Genomic DNA, 21,820 nt, shown 5'->3' with positions numbered 1-21,820 from the left:
TATATTTATAGGTAAAAACATGTATTTCACGTCAAAAAATATCTGTATCTGGAAAAAGGTCTATTACACCAGGTGTATTCAAGACATGCTTAAGTTACATGCTTACTTATATGTTGTATGAGTAAAACTCATTGACAGCTTGTTAATAATATATAAGACCAACTTTCAGTCACATCATTACATTCCAAACGCCAATGATCATAGAATCTGGCATAAAAAATTACAAAACTAGTGGTTTCTACACATATGAAAGGTTGGTGGGGGGGAGCATGTTATGATGCGGTGCAGTAGTAGTAGTATGTAGGCTGAGAGCCATCATAAATACTGCCACGTATATTTACTGTAACTGTGTTGTTCTTAACCAGTAGACCCTGGTTAGAAGTGGTGTAAAAAGTGCTCCAATTTATATTGAAATGGCAGTGTCAAAATCTTTGTAAAGGTGAGAGTAAATTAGACTGATACAAAGAGTGTTTTTACTTAAATGTACAAAGAACCAAATATCATTCCTCAAAATAAAGCTCAGTTATTGAAAATATAGTGAATGTATTTGGTTACCAATTTATGTTGTCTTAGTGAGACAGTAACAAAGAACAAAAAGCAATCTTTTAGGTTTACATTGGGGAGTTGTTTAAATGCATTATCATTTTTCAGACAACCAGTTTGCTTTGACTTCATGCCAACTAATTTCAAATATAAGCTTTGCACTGTGCTGTTAATGAGTACAAAGTCAATAAAATCTGTTCAGAACAATCAATTTATTACATGAATACTCATGTCACTACATCACATGAGCACTGAGTAGACATGAAAACTAAGAAGTCATTACTTAATCACGTGAGTAATCTATTCAGTACTCACGGGTGGTAACCTTAGCATAAAAAAATCTGTTATTCCCCAAAATGGAATGGGAATACACTTCCCCACACACACACACACAAGTACACATGCACGCTCACTAACACATACCCCTGACTCACAAGTTGAAAATATTATTGACCACACTATTGTGAAAAGCTTAGCTATGTATAGTTATGTTTGATGGCTGTGTCCATACTACAGCCAACAACTTTACAATGTATAATGTACATTTTAAAAACAATAAGGACTGATAAAATAGATGTACTTTATTAATCCCAAACTGGGAAATTAGAGCATTTCACAGTAGAATAGAGATTTTAAACAAGCACCTTTCCAAGTCAATATATTTTCTCTATAGCCTATAATTTAAGATTATGAGGTAACATTTATGGCACTTAGGTATTAAGTTGTTTTAACAGGGAACATTTGTACAATACATTTTTAAAATAAGACATGTGGTGCAATTTGCTCTCATTACATGTACAGTTTTTAGTGAAGCTGCGCATGACATCAAAGCATGAACTTTAACATAGAAAAACACAATGTATTCATGACTTGAATGCATTTCCGACACTCCTATTTCATTTTACTGTGTGCAAAGCAAACTTGGTGAGCTGACCAAGGGTGGAGTTTTTGGAGTCAGAGATGAGTTAAGATGAAAAGCTTTATTGGAAGCAGCTCAGATCTGAAGAGAACTGAGACAATGCCGAACATGAACAAATAGTTGTTAACAGTTGAGCATCCTCTGTCAGTTTGCCTAAGAGTCCCAGAGTTAGGATATTTAAAGGGTTTTGGAGGCCTTTCTCTGCTGATACATTACATAGAGCTGACCTTTGGGAGGACTGCATAGTTGAATTATCAGTCCTCTGTCCATCAAAGAGGAGCTGTGTGAGTATGGTGGTCGAAAACTATGAATTTTTTCTTTTTTGTGGGGGAGAAGGCTGAATAACTTTCTTACAGAAAGGATGTTAATGTAAAAAAGGCTTGTGCTTTGGTAAAAATGTCCCTAAACAAGTTGTCTGTCACCAGGTGTAAAATCCAGATTGTGCGTTGAGGTAAAATGAGCTTAGGTGCCAGTGATGAGGCTCAGTGTCGAGCAGATTTACAGATTTTGTCATAATTCTCCGGAAAGGCATCCTTACAACCTAGTTCATCTCTCAGTTTGTGATACAGTCGCCCATCAAACATGTCCCAAAACTCCTCCCGGTCCATGTAAACATCTGCATACAGCATCTGGAACCTGTAGGAGTCACACAGACAAATAGCCGGTGTCTCAATGTACAAAAAAAGAGACTGCAGTATGATGGACAGTTGTATCTGCTCAGTCGCATAATATGCTAAATCTGAGACTTACCCATGAACATCTCTCACAAACTTCTCCAGCTGACGTGTTGATGTTTTAGCTTCAAAGTGTTTGACCTTTGGCTCGCCGTAAGCCCCGATATCCACATACAGTTCCTCCTCTTCACCTTTGGGATGAACCATCCCTCTGCCTGGCAGCAACAGGAAAGGACACAGCCACAGAGGGTAAACCTGAAATAACAGAACATATTTGAAGAAATCACTCCGTTTGTGCAACTAAGATAGTACTTAATAGGGTTATTTTTATCCGAGTTTTACATTGATGTCCTGGTGAAAGCGTGTGATGGCCTCCTGCAGAGATTTCATGGGTACCAGCATGTCCTGAACCACGTGGTGCTGTTCGTAAAGCCGTCTGATGGTTTCTCCTTGTGTGAGCTTCAGCAGAGAGATCTTAGGAGGAACCATCCACCCAAAAAGCCAACGGAAGATCGGATTGTTGCCGAATGGGATGATGTCCTGCAGGAAAGACAGAAATATACAAACTCAGTTGCACAAAAAAGACGTGAAATCAACGTGGATATTCTGTGATGCAGTGTGGTATGACTAGGGATGGGAATTGTTCAGATTTAACCAATGACGATACTTATACTGCTTAGTTACTAATACCGAAACTCTTCAATTCTATTATTGATACTAAGTGATTGCTGGTGTTACCGTGTTTAGTCGCAACAACATTTGTACATACAAGTCACTGCACCTTTGCTAAATTTAGCAAAGAGAGACCAAACTGGCTCAAGAATAAACAACGCAGTACAACGTCTCAAGTACTCACTCCACGCCGACAGCTTTGTTTGAGTTTGAATAAACATAACAAGCACTGATTGTGGTACCTCTTCAATTTCAGTACTGGCTGATGAGAAAACTGCACCAATTTTGTACCAGTTCTCAATACCCAATTTGACACTTAGCAAAAAATGCCAAACATCTACTCATTATTAAACTAAATCTTTAGGTTTGTAAGACAACAGGAAACAGGTTTTTTTTATAATTATAAATTAATACAAAAAGTTAGATTTTACATGATACACATGGACATGTGTATATAGAAGCTTATAATAAGCAATGCTTTTACTGTGACTATGGCTGTTGCAATTCATCACAACGCAATGTCATAGAATTTTTCTTTAGAGATCATCATGTTAAAATTCAAGTGGCTTCAAACTAAAATCATTCGGTTATGTTTGAGCTTCATGTTGTGGAGACTTTCTGATCTCTTAAAATTCCACCAGAGGGCAGCCACAACTCCTAGCAAGAGTGAACAAGAGAGACAAATTGTTGATTAACGATATAATGAAAGCATAAGTCATCTCTACGTCTGTCTGCCTTTCTTCTGCACTGCTTGCAAAAAAAAATCCTTTCAAAATAAAAGAGCAACCAAAAGCCCTGAGCGCAACCTCCTTCAGATATCTGTCAAACCAGTACTATGCATAATTCATCACACCATTTACTGTTACAGAAAGCAAAGGATGCCAAGCCCTTCTCTCTAATGGCTAATGGTGTGTGTATATGGGAGTACAAAATGTGTGCATGCAAAAGAAAGAGAGAGAACGACAATTAAAGTGTAATAAAAAGTAGGGAGCAAGCAGTTGGTAAGATGTTTCTAAGCTAAAACCTGGCAGGTGTATGCAGTGCATTAATGCAACCTACCTTACAGCCCGTGAAAGTGTCTGTGTTTTGTGTTGGGTTTTATGTAAACACCATTTTTAATCTTAATGCGACTTCCTGGTAAAATAGAGGTTAAATAAATAAAACGTGTGTTTTGGGAGTACCTGAAGTTCCCAGAAGATGCTGCGTGTGTGTCTGTGGTAGTACTGTCTCAGAGGGATGTACTCCACTCCACCTTTGCCCCTTTTCAGGTAACCCTCCACGTGTTTGAAGAACCAGGGTTTAAAGTGCAGCCCAATTCTGTTGATCTGGTGTCAAAGGGGAAAAAAAGTGAAGTTAAATTTGAAAAACATGTAACAAAATATACATGAAATATACAAAGAGAGGACACTCATAGACTTTGCATTCTGTAGCCCTTACCCATCACAACTAAATACCTAACCCTAAACTTAATCTTAACCTAAACCTAAGTCTAACCCTAACAACAGCTATTCAAGGTGTGCCACAATGTGAAAACCAGGCAAAATGTCATCACTTTCCTGTCTTTTTGAAGTTGTTTTGGTCCTAACAAGGATGTATGTAACAGTACACACACACACACACACACACACCTTATCAGGCTCTGCGTGGTCAGTCATGGTTCCGCTCATGATGACAGCAGTGTCCAGACTGTACTGAAGGCCTTCGACAAATGTGTTCTGCTTGTTCTCCGATTCTTCAGTGAAGCGTTTACAGATGTTCTCCAGCCCTATCACTGGTTCATAGTGCAGCTTCACCCACTGCTTTGCAGGGACTATTTTAATCTCAGCTGCAACCAGGAATCCCAGAGTACCACAGGACCAGGGGACAGCGTGGAACAGGTCTGAGTTTTCCTCCTGTGTGACAGGACACAAAAGAAAAAAAAATATAATAATAATTCAGTTTGCTGCATAGTACACTTGTAGTGATGAAAGTGGTTTCAGTGTCTTGGTGTCTAATGTGAACAAAGCCAACACTGGCCACAAGGAGGTCACTCATTCATCAGCCAACAGCCATTTTCACTCTACTATGCATCCTAACAGTGACTATGGTCGAGTTAACTACATCCTACTGTATAAATCATTAACCTATAATAATCTAGCACAAAGCAACCTATACTGCTGATGGGGGAAGAGATAATATTTTATGATATAATAGATTATTGTGTGTTTTTGTGTGAGGCAAGCAACATTATCAGCGCCACAAGTTCAGTACACATTCCACATAATATGGGATGGAATGGTGATAAGACATGGGGAAATTAGATAACTGCAGCAGAGAAAAGCATTGGACATTGAGACATCCTTTGTGTTTGCTTTGTGACAGTATGAAAACCTGACTCAAGCTAAAAAATATGGCAACCCACCAACCTCACTTCATGGTGCAGACTCTCAGTGCTTACCTCAGAGCAGCGTACAAAGCTGCCATCAGCTAGGACTAGTTCAAATGCAACACAGATGTGCTGAAACAGTCCGTAAATGTGAGAGGACGACTCAATGCCTGTACCCATCACCAGGCCACCTGCCATAGGAGAGAGAATTACAATCTGATCTCAGTAGTGTGGTATAATTCCGAGTGAGACCAACAAAAGGGAAACACTTGAGCAGAGAGCAGCTTTTGCCTACAGGGAGTCACAGTACGTGTGCCGACATGGACAACAGGATAAATGAATGTACCACAGCCTGATGGGAAAACATTACATTGTTGCTGCGCAGTTTATGGCATCAGGAAATCCATAATGTAACCTGATCCAGGGGTGCTTCCAACGCTGCAGCCATTTCCTCCCAGTTTTCATCTTTCGAGCTACAACATCAATCGTCTAACACAATTAGAGAAATTACTGAGGGATATAAACAGGATACACTGGCTGACAGAGAAGATGCAGGATCTAAATCAGTGAATGGTGAGTGGTGGAAATCATCAGGACAGCTCTATTTCTAGAAACCAGATGGTGACACTCGGATGATTCCCCAGGAAACAACCCACATTGATTATTGTATGGTCAACGTACCCACAGTAAGATCATCCAGCTCAGGCACCACCGGCAGTGTCCAGCCAATAGAACTGAGGAGTGCAGTCACCTGGCCCATGTTGGCCAGTGGCTCAACTCTAACAACCTTAAGACACAAGATTAAAATTATTATTGTTAATAATGTGAAAACATGAGCAAAGCCCTGGCTGTAAATGGAAAAAAAAACTAAGTTAATTGGGAGATTAACCAAAGTAGCACAAATGAAGTTGTGTAAATAGGCTGCTTGTTGACTTGTTTACACCAAGTCTGATCTTATGTCTCCAATCAATCCACCCAACCAAGTGACGTCTCTCCTTATGATAACATCTTACTCATCAGCTGCTGCATCAGGAAGGAAATGATGAACCAAACCACATCAGGAATAAAAGTCTCCAGCTCAGAAAGTCTGATCGACATGCCAACACTGCTAAAAATAGATTTTCAAGTTATAGAATTCCATTAGTAAGATTCCTAAAATGTCATAAATGATATATTGTAGATATGATTTACCGATTACCTTCATATATTCCTGTATCTAAGCAATTATTAATGCAATCAGTTAGTTGATTTTCCTATTATGACGTGTTGATACGTCTGGTAGGCAAAACAAAACATATGCATTTCCTCTCACCTGCCTCTTTGTGTCCACCTCCAGAATGTCCATCATGTTGATCATTATGTTTTTGTGGGTTTTCTTGTACTTTCCCACTCTGAGAGACACTGTGAGCCAGCCGGGACGACCAGTGCACATGTAGTTCTTCTTACCCTCCTGCTTCCTCCACTCACGCACCTGAGATGATACAGGGCAGCATAGTAAATGAGAGCATTACTGTGAGTTGGTTTTACCCAGGATGAATAAAGGTTGGACATGATGGAGACAACCTGCTCAAACCTGTGGGCATCCGAATGGTGATTTAGGTGACTCTGAATGTGGAATGGCTGTTGATGCCACAGGGTCTGGTGTGACTACATTAGAAACTGCTGACTTACTGGAATTTTAATGCACAACTACCACAGAGTTTACAGTGAGTGATAAATAAAAAAAATCCAGTGAGCAGCAGTTCTCTGGGTGAAAAAAATGGCAATAGCAACTCCAACTTGTTCGACCAAAAGTGTGAAGATCATATTTGAAAGCACAAATTTGAGGAAGATGAGCTAAAGCAGCCTAAGATGAAGGTGATGCAATTATGCAATATTTGATTCACATAATATCTAAAGACGTAGTCAACAAATAATAAACTTTTTTTATTTTGTAATTTGAGATAGTTCATAGATTTCTTTCTTATGAAACAATTTACAAATTCAAATGAATTATACATGTTAGAATATTGAGAATGAGAATGGTTGTTTGTCTCTATATGTGGCCCTGTGGTGGCCTTGCGAACTGTTCAGGGTGTCCCCCGCCTTTCACCCTGGCCCTTTCTCAATACTCAAGTATGCAAGTATGTACTTGCGTACTTGGGAAGTACGTACTTGAGAATTGGAGAATTGGAAAAGAACTTAGACTGAGGCTGATGACGTTTTCACAAGTACGGACAAGTACGCACAAGTATGGATATTGAGAAATGACCCCTATGTCAAGCTGAGATTGCATCAGTGCTCCGCGACCCTCATGTGGTGGATAAAGTGGTAGAAGAGGAGTGAGTGAGTGAGAGTTTTATGAATGGCCACCAGGGGGACGACTCCACTGGATGCAAAAATAACTATTTGAACGCAAACTTATGACGAAATGAGCACCTACTTATCACTAGATTTATAATGTCAGTAAACATCTTCCTCAGCTGAGGAGTTAATGGTCTCACTCACTAGTTTCTGGTCTTGTTCTAATTCTAATTCTTTTTCTGCAGGCTGTCAGTGAGAGGTGAAATGTTGCCCTCCACAGTTCACAATTTCTGGTCTTCTTCAGTAGAACATGATCCAATTTAGTGGAAACTAGATGACTAGGAATGGCACATATGAATGGACACCATGTTAGTGACAGCATGTACCATCCAATGAATGACACCTGTGAAGTGCGAGTTTTAAAATGTAAATATAGCACTGATCAAGCTTCAAAATTTGACTCATTATTCTTGTAATAAAGTCAAAGGATGGACTTGAATTCTTCAGTAGTCTTATCAATTATTTATTAATAACTTGTAACATTACATTTTTGGGTAGCTTCCATAGCCTCTTTACTGGCTTGTAACATCAGGACACCCAAACAACCTGGCTAGTGTCTTGATTGCCTAACTACAAAGTGGTAACATGGAACATTCAGATATAACAATTCGAAAATTTTAACAGTGACGTCACTACCGGTTGATAAGGCACCCCATCTGATCTCTTTTGACTGAGTCCCAAAGTTCACTTGAAACGTCCCTGGATTATTATGCTTATGCAATTCACAGTTGCACCATTGTGTGTTTAGCTTTTCTATGTTAGCATATAAACACACACCTGTGTGCACAGCTTTTTATTTGTTTTGCTCACCTGTCGCTGAATGTCTCGCACGCGCTGGTCGTGCAGTTTTGGCGCAGAGCACATCTTGAAAATGAGCCATGCCCGCACATAATAATACACGTCAAATATGACGGAGAGCGGCAGCAGGAACAAGCAGACAAATATCCACCGCTGGTGAACGATCACGTAGTCTAGACCTTTAGCTTTGATCCAGAGCAGAAACACCAAGACCAAACCTCCTAAATACAACAGCGGAGCCATCGTGTCTGCACACACTTCCAACTAAAACACCACACGCCACTTTCCACAGCAGTTGCCGCTGACCACAGCTCCTCTCCTGTGGGTAAAACTATCCTATCGATTATCCCGAGCCCAAAAAACCCACTGATTATCAGCCTATCACCGCGATAGGTGAACGATGCTCGGGGGTGGATCGGTGACTCCACTGCTCTATGGTGATTGGTCAAAACGTCGGAAGCTTCGCGCTGATTGGCTCTGAGGTTTGGGCCTCTACGGCGTTTAACCAATCATTAAGTAGAGAAACGGTCACACCATCCAGTGTGATTTTCTCGCTAGATTTGGCGACTCAAACTCCTCCTAGCGACTTTTTTGGTCAAAACATGGGTCAAAACCGACTAGTGACAAAGTTAGCGAATTTTTCTGGCGTTATTGGAGACTTTTGTGGTGTTTGGAGACTCTCGCGTGAAAGCAAGTATCACTCAGTGATGTTACGGTGCTCAACAAGCACCAGGTGCGGCCGGGATCCCCCCACCTCCCACAGCACTCACAGGCGGTCAGTCTCACAGTAGCCTCCGCAGCAGTCACAGAGCAGAGACGAGACCCTCACCACTCCGCGTCCAGGACTAATTTGTGGCCACGAAACACTAATTTGTGGGTTTAGTATCATTCCCATCAACACCTTGAATAGAACATGATAAGAGCGCGAAACGTTTTTTTTACCTTAATATTTGAAATGTATTTCCATGGTTTATTGTCAACAAAACGACAGTATTCTTTACATTTTAGACAATGTCAGTCTATTTATTTTAATTTCATTGATGTATATCATATATATATGTATATATATATGTATATATATACATGTATATATATATATATACATATATACATAGTCAAACTGTATGAGTAATACAGTGTTTCTGTGACTGATAAAACTCTAGCCGTTCAAAATGACTGTTATTTTAACACATGTAAATATGAAATATCTGGGATATCATCTTCTATATTAATACTTGAGACTTGACTTGTAACTTGCTTGATTTGAATGACTTCAGACTTGCGTGAGACTTGAAGGTTACGACTTGCGACTACCTCAAGGTGTGTGGTTACACAGAGACAATTCAAAACTTTATTCCAGAGCTTGAACTGAAAACTCCACGTGACTCATTAAGGTTGTTTTTTTTCAGTGACAAAAGTGATGAGTGACGGATTTAAAGGAGGAAAAATCCAGAAGAAGGCAGTAATGCAGGGGTGTCAAACTCAAATGACCTGGGGGCCAATGAGCATCTAGTCTGGTCAAGCGGGGGCCGACATAGAGGGAAAAGAAAGTGGAAAAAACAACTATTTAGTAGCCGGTGGGCAATATAAGATATTCATTATGATATTAGACAGAATTGCAAAGTAAAAGTGCTTGTTTTGATATAAAATGATTCACAATAAAATCATATTTATGATGCACAACAATGGAGAATTAAATTGAAAATTTAGCAAATAATGATGAGGATAATTGTGATTAAAACAGCTTAAATATATGTTATTTCATGTTGAGTGTAATACATTTAATAAAGCATGTAATCAATTGGAGGGCCACATGTGGCCCCCGGGCCACCAGTTTGACACATGTGCAGTACTGCATCAAAATGGATGCCAATGTATGGTAAATAACAACACCAACCATCTAAATCCCCATCTGCCTCAGGTGTGCCTTGTGTTTAATGGTAATTAGCAAACATTAGTGTACCAATACAGAAATATAAACTAAAAATGAACCAGGCAAAATAAAATAAAGTAATTGTAAACATGCTGGAGTTAGCATTTATCTTAAAGCACAATGTGTACTACCTCAGAAAGCCACAAGTCTTGAGACATTTTAGTTGTTTTGACATTGTTTTTATTTAGTTGTTCATTTCATTGTATTTATTTGTATACATAACTGCCTTGTTTATTTATTTTATCCATAAAACTGGCAGTCACATTAAAAGCTCCAGTGCTGTCAGCCTAATCTAAATAAACGTATGGGTTACTAAAATACTAATTCACTTTTTAATATTTTCTACATTTCATTCAGCAGCTTATTTGGATGTTAGGATGTCAGCATTATTGGAATGAATTAAATACAATGAAAAAAAACTGATTTTTTACAATTTGTGCAAAACGATCAACTCTTTATTTTCAATTTTGTTATCAAACACAAAACATAGTTTAACATAACATCTTATTGTGTTATGGGAGGCCCAAAACTCGCTCTAATTGATGTCTGACGTGGTAACTTGTGTTTCAAAGATATTGTAAGATTCTGATCAGTCATGCACACACACACACACACACACACACACACAGGGCTAAAGTGGTATCCTTCAGACACATTAGACAGAGGGAGGGTGGGGCACCAGTAAAGATTTCTTAATGGGCTCTGCTTTCCTCTCGTCCATCTGCCCTGATGATAAACACACAGCAACTCCACATTAGCCTGATGCGCAACAAAGCCTCCACTGTTTTCTTTTTCTTTATTTTCCAAAAAAAAGCCATCCATTCTGACACTTTCCAAAAGGTGCTGAGACAAACAGAGCAAGGACTAACGCATGGACAATATCATCATCTTCATCATCATCAGTTTTTTTATCAGTGTGGATGGGAATGATGGGAGCGCATGAGTGAGATTCTGTGACCTTTTCCTTGTCATAACAGGATTTCTGTAAGCGTGGAGGAAATCTTTTGGATGTCTGGTCAGTGTCAGAGCGCATGGGGCGCACACTCTATGGGACTGTTGGTGAATGAGTGACTCTATCCAGCCATCACAGCCTGCATAGAAACCTCAAAAACACTTACAGTCCCAGAGGAGGATGCCTTCCCTGCACCACGGAGCTATCTTCATCGGCGCCTTCCTCATTGTGACCGGTGGATCCACAGCCTTCCTGGCCTCATCCCAGAGCCGCCTGCAGGCTTTCTCCCTATGCTGTGTGGTGCTCGGGGTGGTCATGCTCATCCTGGGACTATTCTGGGCAATGAACAGCAAAAGTGCAGTAAACTACAACCAGCAGGAGTTCGACCCAGATTGCCCACATTATCCATATGACTACCCCAACTTTGGCAGCCATGCCATTTTTACGCCCCCTGGGAGCCGCTTCCCCGAGTCCCAGTCAGTGTTTCTGCCCAGGTGGGTGAAAAATGTCATTTAAGATCTTTAAATCGCTGCTTTGAACAGGTCACGCTGTCATTTTTCAAGAATGATAGTTTTTATCCTGAAATATCATAATACTAAAATAAAAAACTCCTTACAATTAGTACATAAGTACATATGTTTTATTTATTTTTTTGCTAAGAAATGTCTTTAAGATTCTAATCCATCGTACCATTTAGGTCCTAATCGCTGTTGCTGTGTGCTCTCTCATGATTCAATACATTCTTCCTGTTGTTCTATATTTGATCAAATCATGGTTTCATATTTCAGTTTGCAATACAGCCACACACATGCACAAAGGGGCCGACACACACACACACAAATCCACCGTAATGCATTCACAATGACTGTGTCACTTTGTGAAACAAATATTTCCTCAAATTTAAGATTGTGGATTTTTAATAAATATGAAACTATCTCTGGCTTACTTTGCCGTTACTATTTTTTGTGGCAAGTAATTTATCCTAAACATGGCAGATATGGAGAATGGGAAAATGACTGTGTGAGGGTGAGTTAAAAAATGGAGTTTGAAAATCATCATTGTTGGACTTTGAGAAAATGAAAATAATAAGCATCCTAGTGCATGGAAGTCTAAGTTCCCGGAGTCACGTCAAAACCCATCAGTGAACCATTTAAAGCAGAAGTTAAGTCTGGCTGATATGAAGTAGTTGGTTGGTCGTGGTGGTGTTGAACGGCAGTTGGCCTCCATATTGTTACATTGCTGCCTTTGTCTGGATTCTTCCTTTTAGATTATTTATCTAGCTCCTGTCTTTTATAGTAAATTGAAAGTAGTGGGATTTTAAAACTCTGTAGTTTAGATTTGAAGGTTTATTCTATTTTTGAACCATTTAATATCAAAAATAGTGAAATTATTAGAAATTAAAGACTATTTAAAGCTGACAAACATATTGTGGCTTTAATCAGTAATCACACAATGACGACTTTAGAGATAGAAAATTACAGAATTGCCTACTACATGTTTATACTGTGCCTGACACCGCTTTTAAAAAATATAAATATGTGTTTGAGAACAAACAAAGAATTAAAAATAGATAGGCTCAACACAGGATATAACATGTTAATCAGTAATAAATGAGTCAAATTTAGACAAATCAGAATATGTTCACCGAAATATTACTTTAATTTTGATACAAAAAAGTAATCTAACAATGCTGCAGCTCACTATTTTAACCAGAATAGCAGATTAGCTCATATCCTGGTCAGATGCATGTGTGACTAAAATAAACCACTATAATTTGAATGGGGGGAAAATAATCCAGCATACAAACGGCTCATTGTTACAGGCCACGGCTCATATCATGCCCCAGTCAGGATGTCCATTATACATTTGTGAAACCCAATTCCTGTGTTTGGCACAAAACACAACCACCAATAGATCTAGACTCCGTCTGATATTTAGTATCAGATGTCTACAACCACTGACACCACAGTCTACATTTCTATTTGTGTTTCTATGTGTTCTTCTTCACCTGACTTCTTGCTGCCTCCGTTTCCTCGAGTGTAGGACAATGGAACGCCACAGGTATGGCGCTCGGGGTGAGGAATTCGACTACCCTCCCATGGACTCTGGTGGTTTCAGTCCGACACCTCACCCTCCACCTTGGCTGGGACCCCCGCCTCCCTATGAGGTCGCCATCAAGACCACATGCAGCACAACACAACTGCGGCGCGCGTACTCGGACACGCACCTGGCGTCAGAGCCCCTGTTTGGACAGTCAAGAGAAATCAGCTTTGAGGTGTGATGCTGGATGACGTGGACCTCTCGGTTCACCAGACCAAAACATAAGTAAACATGAACTCAGACTCTACAGAAGAGTTCTTTAGACAACAACAAACTTTATCAAACTCAGCATGCCTCTTTCTTGGGTCGTCGCATGATTTCTGTAACAACAATGCAACTCTTTGCAAATACATATGGGAAAAATAAAGATGGATCACATCACAAATGTTGTTTGTATGAAGTGACCACTATGAACCACTACATGTCATGGGAACCAGTATAAAGGGACTCTTGTTGAGATCCAGCTGAAAACCAAGACAGGAAGTTTAGGGAATAGTTTGCCTCCATGGGAAAAAGCCTTTTTTTTCTTACACTTTCTCTGCCTGGAGATATTTAGCTTAGTTTTCACAGTAATGGCTGAAAACAGGGGAAGAAGCCACTGTCTGATGAAGACAACGTTTACATCAACACCTCTAAAGCTCAATAAATAATACATTTAAAGTCAATGTGAAAACAAATGATGGTTTTATTGGTGTTACTTGCTTTTGGCCTGTTGTAGACTGCAAGCCTTAAAGGAATAGTTCACGTGTTTTTAAGTGTGGTTGTATGAGGTATTGACAGTAGAGGAACATGAGACATTTACAAACTTACATTTCCAGCTAGAAAAGGCTGATTAGCAGTAAGATAAAACTGTTAAGTAAGTTTTGTTAGTGGCCAAAATCAGTGCTTGAAGTGGGCAGGTACTGCTCGATACACAGTTATATCACTTCTTGATTTACAATTTTGAGTTTAAATTTGTACCGGCATATAATGAGAAGTTTATGTTATCTTAACAATTTATTATTGTGGCCCATAATAATAATAATTTCCAAAGGTGCACTGTAAGTCTACTGTTTGATTCTAGTGTCTGGAGTTCCTAGAGTTTTTTTTTATTATTATTCTTGTTAACAACAACAATATCTACAAGAAGAGATAATAATAATAATTACAAAAATAACTATTATTGTATTATTATTATGCGCTGGTGCAACAATGAAGATCCTCACAACGACAGATTAATTTAGAATATAATAGTAGACCATAAATGACATAATGCATACAACGAAAGACAAGAACATAAAAGAAACAAATGATATAAATGTCACCCAGATTTTACATAATTATCATACTGTATATGCGAAATACCTGTTAACCCTCACTCTCTTCCATGTTGTGCACATTTTTATTTTGACATGTTTTGGATGAATCTAATGAAAACTTGTCATGGCTGTCGGGGGTCAAATTTTGAGTATTATGTTTATTTGCCAATAAATATGAGTCCTAATTGCAGATACATGAGGACTGCAAAGTGTCAGTATTGAACAATCTCTCCATTTCAGTCATGATCAATACAGTTGTACTGAGCCAGTCATCTGTCTCAAAAACAAGACTGTGCTAAATGAGATTATTTAATATTAAATGTTTTTGTTCTCTACTGAAACCCTGTTGCAGTTACACACAGTTTTTTTTATTTTTTTTTATTTTTAGCAGTTACATTTATTTGACTACAACTTATGTCCTGATGGCAGATATATGAGAACAACAAAGAGTTAGTATTGAACAGTCTCTTCATTTCATTCATAATCAATACAGTAATACTGAGCCAGTCATCTCTTTTTATGACACACTCCAATTTTGGTCAGTGAGGATGATCCTGATCCACCTGTGGCGGAACAACAAGCAGCCGGGGACATCGTAAAGTCGTCTCACAGCAGAGTTCTACTACTACTAATAATAATAATGATAATAATAATAATAATAATAATAATAGTACAATTTATTTGTAAGCACCTTTCTAACACTCAAGGTTGCTTTACAAATTAAATACGAAGATAAATCAAACAGACAAATTTAAAAGTTAAAGGTAAAAAGTTGGGGGTGGGGTAAACTAATCTGAATAAGTAAGATTTAAATTGAGACTGTGGTCTTTTTGACAGTTCAGTCAGCTGTTGATGCAGTCATTGTCTTTGATTGACAGCTACTGTATTAGAGATGGCGAAGACCTCATGAAATCCCAATAGAATATAAAAAAGCAGAATTAAAAATGTTTTTCTTCTGTTGGTTGTATTGATGGTGGACATTCCTGCCTTTACTGCATTACTGCCACTTGTGACAGACAGGACAGGGTCACTTCAGGGGCCTATAAGAGCTCTGCTGGGGCCCTGGCCCCGCCCCTTGGTCCACCACTGCGCTGTACACACACATCACTGAAAGTGGGGCTATAATTCTCCCCATGAATAAACAGTTTGCCCAAACAGAGTCAAGGTGACAGTGTTCAGACCGTGCGCCCGCCCTGAACTCCGCTCCTCCAAAACTCCAGATCCTGGCTCATAAAAAAAAAAAGGAAAAGGAAAAGGGAAAAAAAAAAATCACTTCCTCACACTGCAACTGATCTGCTGCTGCTGTGGCCAGATGAAAACCAAAACGTGCCCGGCCCACATACGACACAAACTCCTATTCGGCTGATTTTCGGTGCGTAATCGCGCCCAAAAACCGGATATATGCTCCTCCTGCGGCGGAGAAGCGGATAATGAGAGAGAGGAAGTGACGGGGACTGAAGCGCAGAGAGAAAGAGAGAGAGAGAGACGGACTGTTTTCCTCTGGAGTTTTCCTGGAGGAAGCTACACGAGCATCATGAGGAGAACTAAAGGAGGAGAAGAAGAGAGATGGTGAAGCTTTCAGAGCACGCATCTGCTGAACAGCTGCACACCACGACGTCTGTGAGGTACAGCGAGGATCAGTGTGGGTCTTACAAAGGCAGAGGGGATACATGTTGCTTGTGTGATTCTTTCTGGAATCTATTCTCTGTGTGTGTGCTGGGGCGATATCGCCAAAAAGAACATCGCGATAAAAATGTTCCAATCGATCCATATCGACATTTTTTTTTTGATAATTGTTCGATAATTAAATTAACTGTGGTAATAGTTAACAGAAATGTTTCAAGAATCTCAGGTTAAAAACAGGGAATATGTGTGGGGATGCTGTGGATTAGTGGTACAGCATGTCACCCTCCAACCTAAGGTTGTTGTTGTTTGATCCCCAGCTCCACCTGTGGATGTTTCCCTGGGCAGAGTTGCTTCTGTTGCCTTTATATAAAAATAATGTAGTTTTCCAGTTGCTAAATGATCTCTTGTTTTGAAGCCTCATGATTGTCTTTTGCATCCTGATGTCACCGGCAACCAGCTGTCAATCACACTGGTGTCCACTCATATATGCCATATTTCTTTACCCTATAATTTCCTCTAAATGGGAACATAATTCACAAACTTGACATCGACTACTATTGAAGAAGACCCGAAACTAGCAATTGCAATCATTAACTTCTCATGAAAACGCAGTGGTAGCTCAGTGGTAGAGCGAGTTGTCTTTCAACTCGAAGGCTGTGGGTTTGATTCCTGGCTCCTCTAGTCTACACGTCGATGTGCCCTTGGGCAATACACTAAACCCCACGTTACCCCTGACGGCTGTGCCGGCAGTGTGTGAATGGGTGATAGGACAGAGAGAACTATTTACCGTAAAGGCCTCCTTCCTTGGCTTCACTTTTATACACTGTCTCTGTCCAACTCAAACTTTACAAGAAAGAAAAAGCAAAGTTGAGGAGGACACCAACAGACACTGAATCCTCTCTCTCCTGCAGACTGGCTGCTGCTGCTGCTGCTGCTGACGTGGAGGTGCAGCTGTAGGTGAACGAGGTGAAGCCCTTGACCTCTCCAGAGGAGATGCCGTTTCCCAGGGGAATGCTGCTGTGCCTGGGCATTCTCCTGATGACTGCTGGGGGGGTCACAGTCCTGTGTGTGGGCCTACCATATGGGTCCGTCCCGCTGTTTGGACTCGGGGTGTTCCTGGGACTCGGGGGCATCAGCTTGCTGGTCGGCGGACTCTGCATGGCCATGAAGAATCTCCAGGTGGCAGTGCCGGGACACTTCCTGCTGCACCCGCGCACAGGCACACGCTTCAGCCCGCAGCAGGCTCAGGCCATACAAAGGTACTCCTGACAGAAGAAAGACAGGAAGTTCTTTAGATGGCGAACTTTCACTATTAACTATTGTATTTTAGTAACACACAGCATGTCATTTCTGCCATTAGGGGAATGCATGTAAAGCAATTCAAAAAATCTCTTGTCTTACTAACCACCTGAACAAAGTGTTCTCTGATCTGAAACACTGGGGGGGCGTGTCCACCGGAGTTGCAGAACACACACACACACACACACACACACACACACCCTTTAGTGTGGACCAAAGCAGGTGTTTTGTACATAATATAAACATAAATATATGAACAGACCCGTTAACCGCCATCATGTCTAATGCAACACTGCCCCTGCCTGTACCCGTTAATAAAAGTTCCACAAAGTGACCCATAACTGTGATTAAAAACACACAGACCTTCATTATTAAATAAAAACCCACCCATGTGCGCTCACAATGTATAACAGAGATCAAAAGACGTATAACGGAAACAAAAAATACCTCACAAACAATTCCAGTATTCCACATTCATTGCACGTAGCAATGTAATAAAGCCATGAAAATAAAAGTAATTTTGGCATGATAACAGTGATTTATTTTCTAATGCACACCCTAAAATGTGTTTTATCATGTAAAAAAAACAAATATATTTGTTACCACCTGCTGCCCACCCATGATTTTATTTTTTATGTATATTTTTTCACCCTTTACACACCCTTTTGCAGAGTGTGAAGAGGATACACGTTTTACTGGCTTTGTGTGACGACATCGTGTGTGAAATAGTGACATGACATACAATTTTATCGCACATCAAAAGAACTTTTCCCATTATGGGGATTGTTGTGAATGGAGTAATTGTTCTTATTTCATGTAAACAAATTGAAAATGCTGTTAAGTGCCACAAGAGGGAGTTTGCATCCATTTTATAATGATCTTACTTGGGCTTTTTTAAATTTGAAAATGGTCACTCAAAATGTGATTTCACTGTGTTGTGGAAACACATTTATGCAATAATCAGAATAATATAAACTAGGACTGCAACTTATCTGTCAATTATTTTTGGGGTGAATCGAGTACTTGTTTGGCCTGTGAAATGTTGATCGGTGTTTACCAAACCTGGAAATGATGTGAAAATATTCACATTTAAGAAGCTGAAAAATCAGAAAAGTGGTTTTTATTATTGAAAAAAACACTAAAACCAATTAATCGATTATCAAAACAGTTGGTTGAAAAGTGAAATAGTTAAGCAAGTTTAATAAGTTAGTTTAATGTTTTAACATGTCAACATTTTCTAATTCGCACTGTACATAAAGTGCAGCTGACATTGATGGGAATATGAGTTTTACAGGTTTTTAGTGATAAACAATAATGAAACTATAACTATAATGTGTGATAGAATAGGTACGAGTTTGGAAACCCTTGAACATAACCCTTAAATATCTATATTTGTTGTTAACAAACAAACTCTTCCTATGTTTAAAGTAGCAAACCTTTTAAGGATCCCCCTGTGTTGTTTAAAATAAATAAACCCACATAAGGAAAAATGCCAGAACACACTGTGCGGGGGAAGAACAGATCTCTTCATCACATCATCATGTATCAGTTCTAGTGTCAAGTTTGTCAAAGAGCATTAAAGTGACGTGAAAACGCCACGACACGGAGGAGGAAAAAGCCACAGATTTTCTGATTATAGAAGCAGATCATGGAGAAAAACAGCAGACTCGTGCATGTGGCTGACCCACTCCACCTGGTATTGTCTGAGACGATCTGCAAAAGCCTGTGGATTCAACATGCTCTGCTCACTGTTGAGCTCTGTGGAAGACAGATGCCGGGGGTCGTGTTTACATCATCAAAGCTCTTCTACCTTCACACACTGAGCTAAACTCGGAACAGTCAGTGTTTCTAGGACTGTAACTAATTAACTGATCATTTTATCAATAATTAATAATAATTAAATTTTTAGTTTTGTTCAGAAAATGTAAGAAAATGAAAAACTTCCTCAAATATGATATTCAATAATAGGGTTGCAACAATGAATCGGTTATTAATCGTCAACTAATTCTAGAATTGATTAATTGGTTTGAATGTTTTGAAATGATTAAAACAGGGTTTTCTGATTTTTCAGCTTTTACATGTCGATATATTCTGGTTTCTTCGCACCATTGAACAAAGAAATCACTAAAGCTAAATTATTTCAGTTTGTGGACAAAAACAAGACGTTTGAGAAACACTGATCAACGTTTTCGGACATTTTATGGACCAAACGATTACTCGATTAAACAGGAATTTTCAAACGATTGTCACAGAGAAGCAAAGAAACTAGAAAATATTCTTATTTAAGTGCAAGTTAATAGACAAATAAAGTGCAGTAACAATTCAAGAACACAGGCACTGTTCAATAGTTGTCTTTTATACTCCCAGTGAAATGTTGTGATGGTTCTAAAAATGTAATCTTCAGCTGTTTTCAGTTTCAATGCACATTTCCACAGACGCTGCTTCAGACATTACCCAAGGACTCTCCTGACTAAAATGTGGACAATCACCTTGTGTGCTCATGTGAGAATCCAGCAGGAGAAACTTTAGAAAGTCCACAGTGAGTTTGGTCAAACCGAGAGTCGTCCACTCACGTGTGTCCTCCAAAGATTCTCCTGCCGCTGTGAATACGTGTCACACAGTCGAAACCCCTGCTGATGTCCACATTCTTCACACATTATCTGGACTTCATGCCTGAAAATGAACACCGACAGGATGTTGAAGTAGTGAAATGTCGCTGCTGAAAGAATTGTAGTGAAACTTGGACTCTGAACGCGTCCTGAATGTGTCCTCTGATTTAATCACTAATTCACAGGTGGCAACATTGTTCAGCGTTAATGAACCCAGACGGTCCTCAGCAGCTGTAGTTTCATGGTGGACTGAAAGGTTTTATTTTCACTAGTTAGAACTCATGTGTTCATTTATTTATTTGTAAAACCACCACCACAAACTTAACCATAGCTTAATCTTAATGATCGACATGTGATCTCTTTTTTCCGTAAGAGTTCAAATCTGCTTTCCAGAAAGCCAAGTCCCACAGGGGGACAGACACATCTGGGACTCATTTTAAAGCCAGGTGTGAACAGTCTTACTTCAAGTGTCCACTTGTGATCAGATTGCTCAGGACAGATGTTAGTACCAGGTCTGAACGGGTCTTAAAGTGTTCTAATTAAAATGCCCACTGTTGGCTCCCCCTTTCCTCTCTTTTACTTCTCTCTTCAGGAGGTTGGACCGAATTCGACGAGAGATCTCGACGGACTCGGTCAGCCAGAGACCGGCGCCCGAACCCTCCCTTCCGTCCACCCCACCGCCGTGGACCATGGAGCCGCCTCCGTCCTACGACACAGTGATGAAAAGCCAGGAGCACAGTGAGCAGCTTTAACCTCCGGGGTGGACAACTGTGCCTTTCGCCCGTCGTCGTCGGTGAGAATCTGTAAAGAACAGTTGGTGCTAATCGATGAACTCACTGCCTCTGGTGTGCCTTTACACAGCCACTGTGATGATGATCCCAAACACAAGACGAAGAGCGAGGAGAGAGACGGACGGGAAACAAAACAATCAGCATGAGAACTTCTCTCTTTACACTTTGGGCCCGTCTAGTCTTGAGACTACCATTTTTACTACAGACCTGAAGGAACCCTGTCCACAGATCGGCTCTGAGACTCCCTTGGAAAACAAATTAAGATACTTTAATGGCCTCTTTGAATTGATGTGACCTACTACTGTGGCTGTGCGGCACTCTTCTTCAGACACTTTCCTCTTTGTATCTGCACTCTGTTCTGTTGTAACTTTGCACATGATTCATTGACAGCTTACTCCAATGCTAAATGCCTTAAACATTGATGGCAGAATGTCTAACAGTGTCTTGTTATTTATCTTTTGGCTTTGTATGCAGTATTTGCAGTATGTCCACTGTTGTTTTTGTGTTGTGATGCGATTATAAACTTGAGTAAATGAATAGCCAGCCTACAGATGTCACTCTTATTTCCTTATTATTATTATTATTATTATTATTATTTATTTATTTAAGGAAAGGGACACTGCATATTAATAAACATTTAAAATGTAAATATGCCAGGTTGTAGCCTGAGGCCTGTAGACCCTTGGCAGGTTGAAATACATTCAGGGAAACAAAAACATAAGGATGGGAAGTGCCTGTTATTTAAGATCATCTCCAAACTAAGAGAACATGAGCTCAAACTCAACTAGGGTTGCCCGCCGTTCCGTAAAATAAGGATTTGTTCCATATTTGAAAGATAAAAGACGTGTGCCGCATATGGAACACACTTTGTTTCCTATTTTTTTTTAATATCAAGTCA

The 21,820-nt window shown here is 39.7% G+C and overlaps 3 protein-coding genes across 3 annotated transcripts; 2 read left to right on the top strand and 1 right to left on the bottom strand.

Moving 5' to 3' along the window:
* Positions 1–1,504: 1,504 nt before the first annotated feature.
* On the bottom strand, positions 1,505–8,677 carry dhcr24 (24-dehydrocholesterol reductase). The gene is made up of 9 exons (XM_058639356.1): positions 8,327–8,677; positions 6,486–6,644; positions 5,855–5,960; positions 5,246–5,364; positions 4,437–4,700; positions 3,990–4,133; positions 2,479–2,676; positions 2,213–2,391; positions 1,505–2,098 (listed from the first exon to the last, which is right to left on the bottom strand). Exons 1-9 carry the CDS (start codon positions 8,555–8,557, stop codon positions 1,945–1,947), a joined length of 1,554 nt encoding a protein of 517 aa, XP_058495339.1. The 5' UTR covers positions 8,558–8,677; the 3' UTR covers positions 1,505–1,944.
* Positions 8,678–10,758: 2,081 nt separating this feature from the next.
* Positions 10,759–14,791, top strand: si:dkeyp-51f12.2 (uncharacterized protein LOC100151460 homolog). Its single transcript, XM_058638814.1, has 2 exons — positions 10,759–11,693; positions 13,243–14,791. Exons 1-2 carry the CDS (start codon positions 11,380–11,382, stop codon positions 13,478–13,480), a joined length of 552 nt encoding a protein of 183 aa, XP_058494797.1. The 5' UTR covers positions 10,759–11,379; the 3' UTR covers positions 13,481–14,791.
* A 1,105-nt stretch (positions 14,792–15,896) lies between these two features.
* On the top strand, positions 15,897–21,461 carry si:dkeyp-51f12.3 (uncharacterized protein LOC107988041 homolog). The gene is made up of 3 exons (XM_058637590.1): positions 15,897–16,222; positions 17,135–17,482; positions 20,724–21,461. Exons 2-3 carry the CDS (start codon positions 17,217–17,219, stop codon positions 20,881–20,883), a joined length of 426 nt encoding a protein of 141 aa, XP_058493573.1. The 5' UTR covers positions 15,897–16,222; positions 17,135–17,216; the 3' UTR covers positions 20,884–21,461.
* Positions 21,462–21,820: the final 359 nt, after the last annotated feature.

Source organism: Solea solea, chromosome 9 (genome assembly GCF_958295425.1).
Source record: "Solea solea chromosome 9, fSolSol10.1, whole genome shotgun sequence".
Lineage (NCBI taxonomy): Eukaryota > Metazoa > Chordata > Actinopteri > Pleuronectiformes > Soleidae > Solea > Solea solea.
Note: the sequence above shows the minus strand (reverse complement) of the source record. Positions and strands in the feature narration are given on the sequence as shown.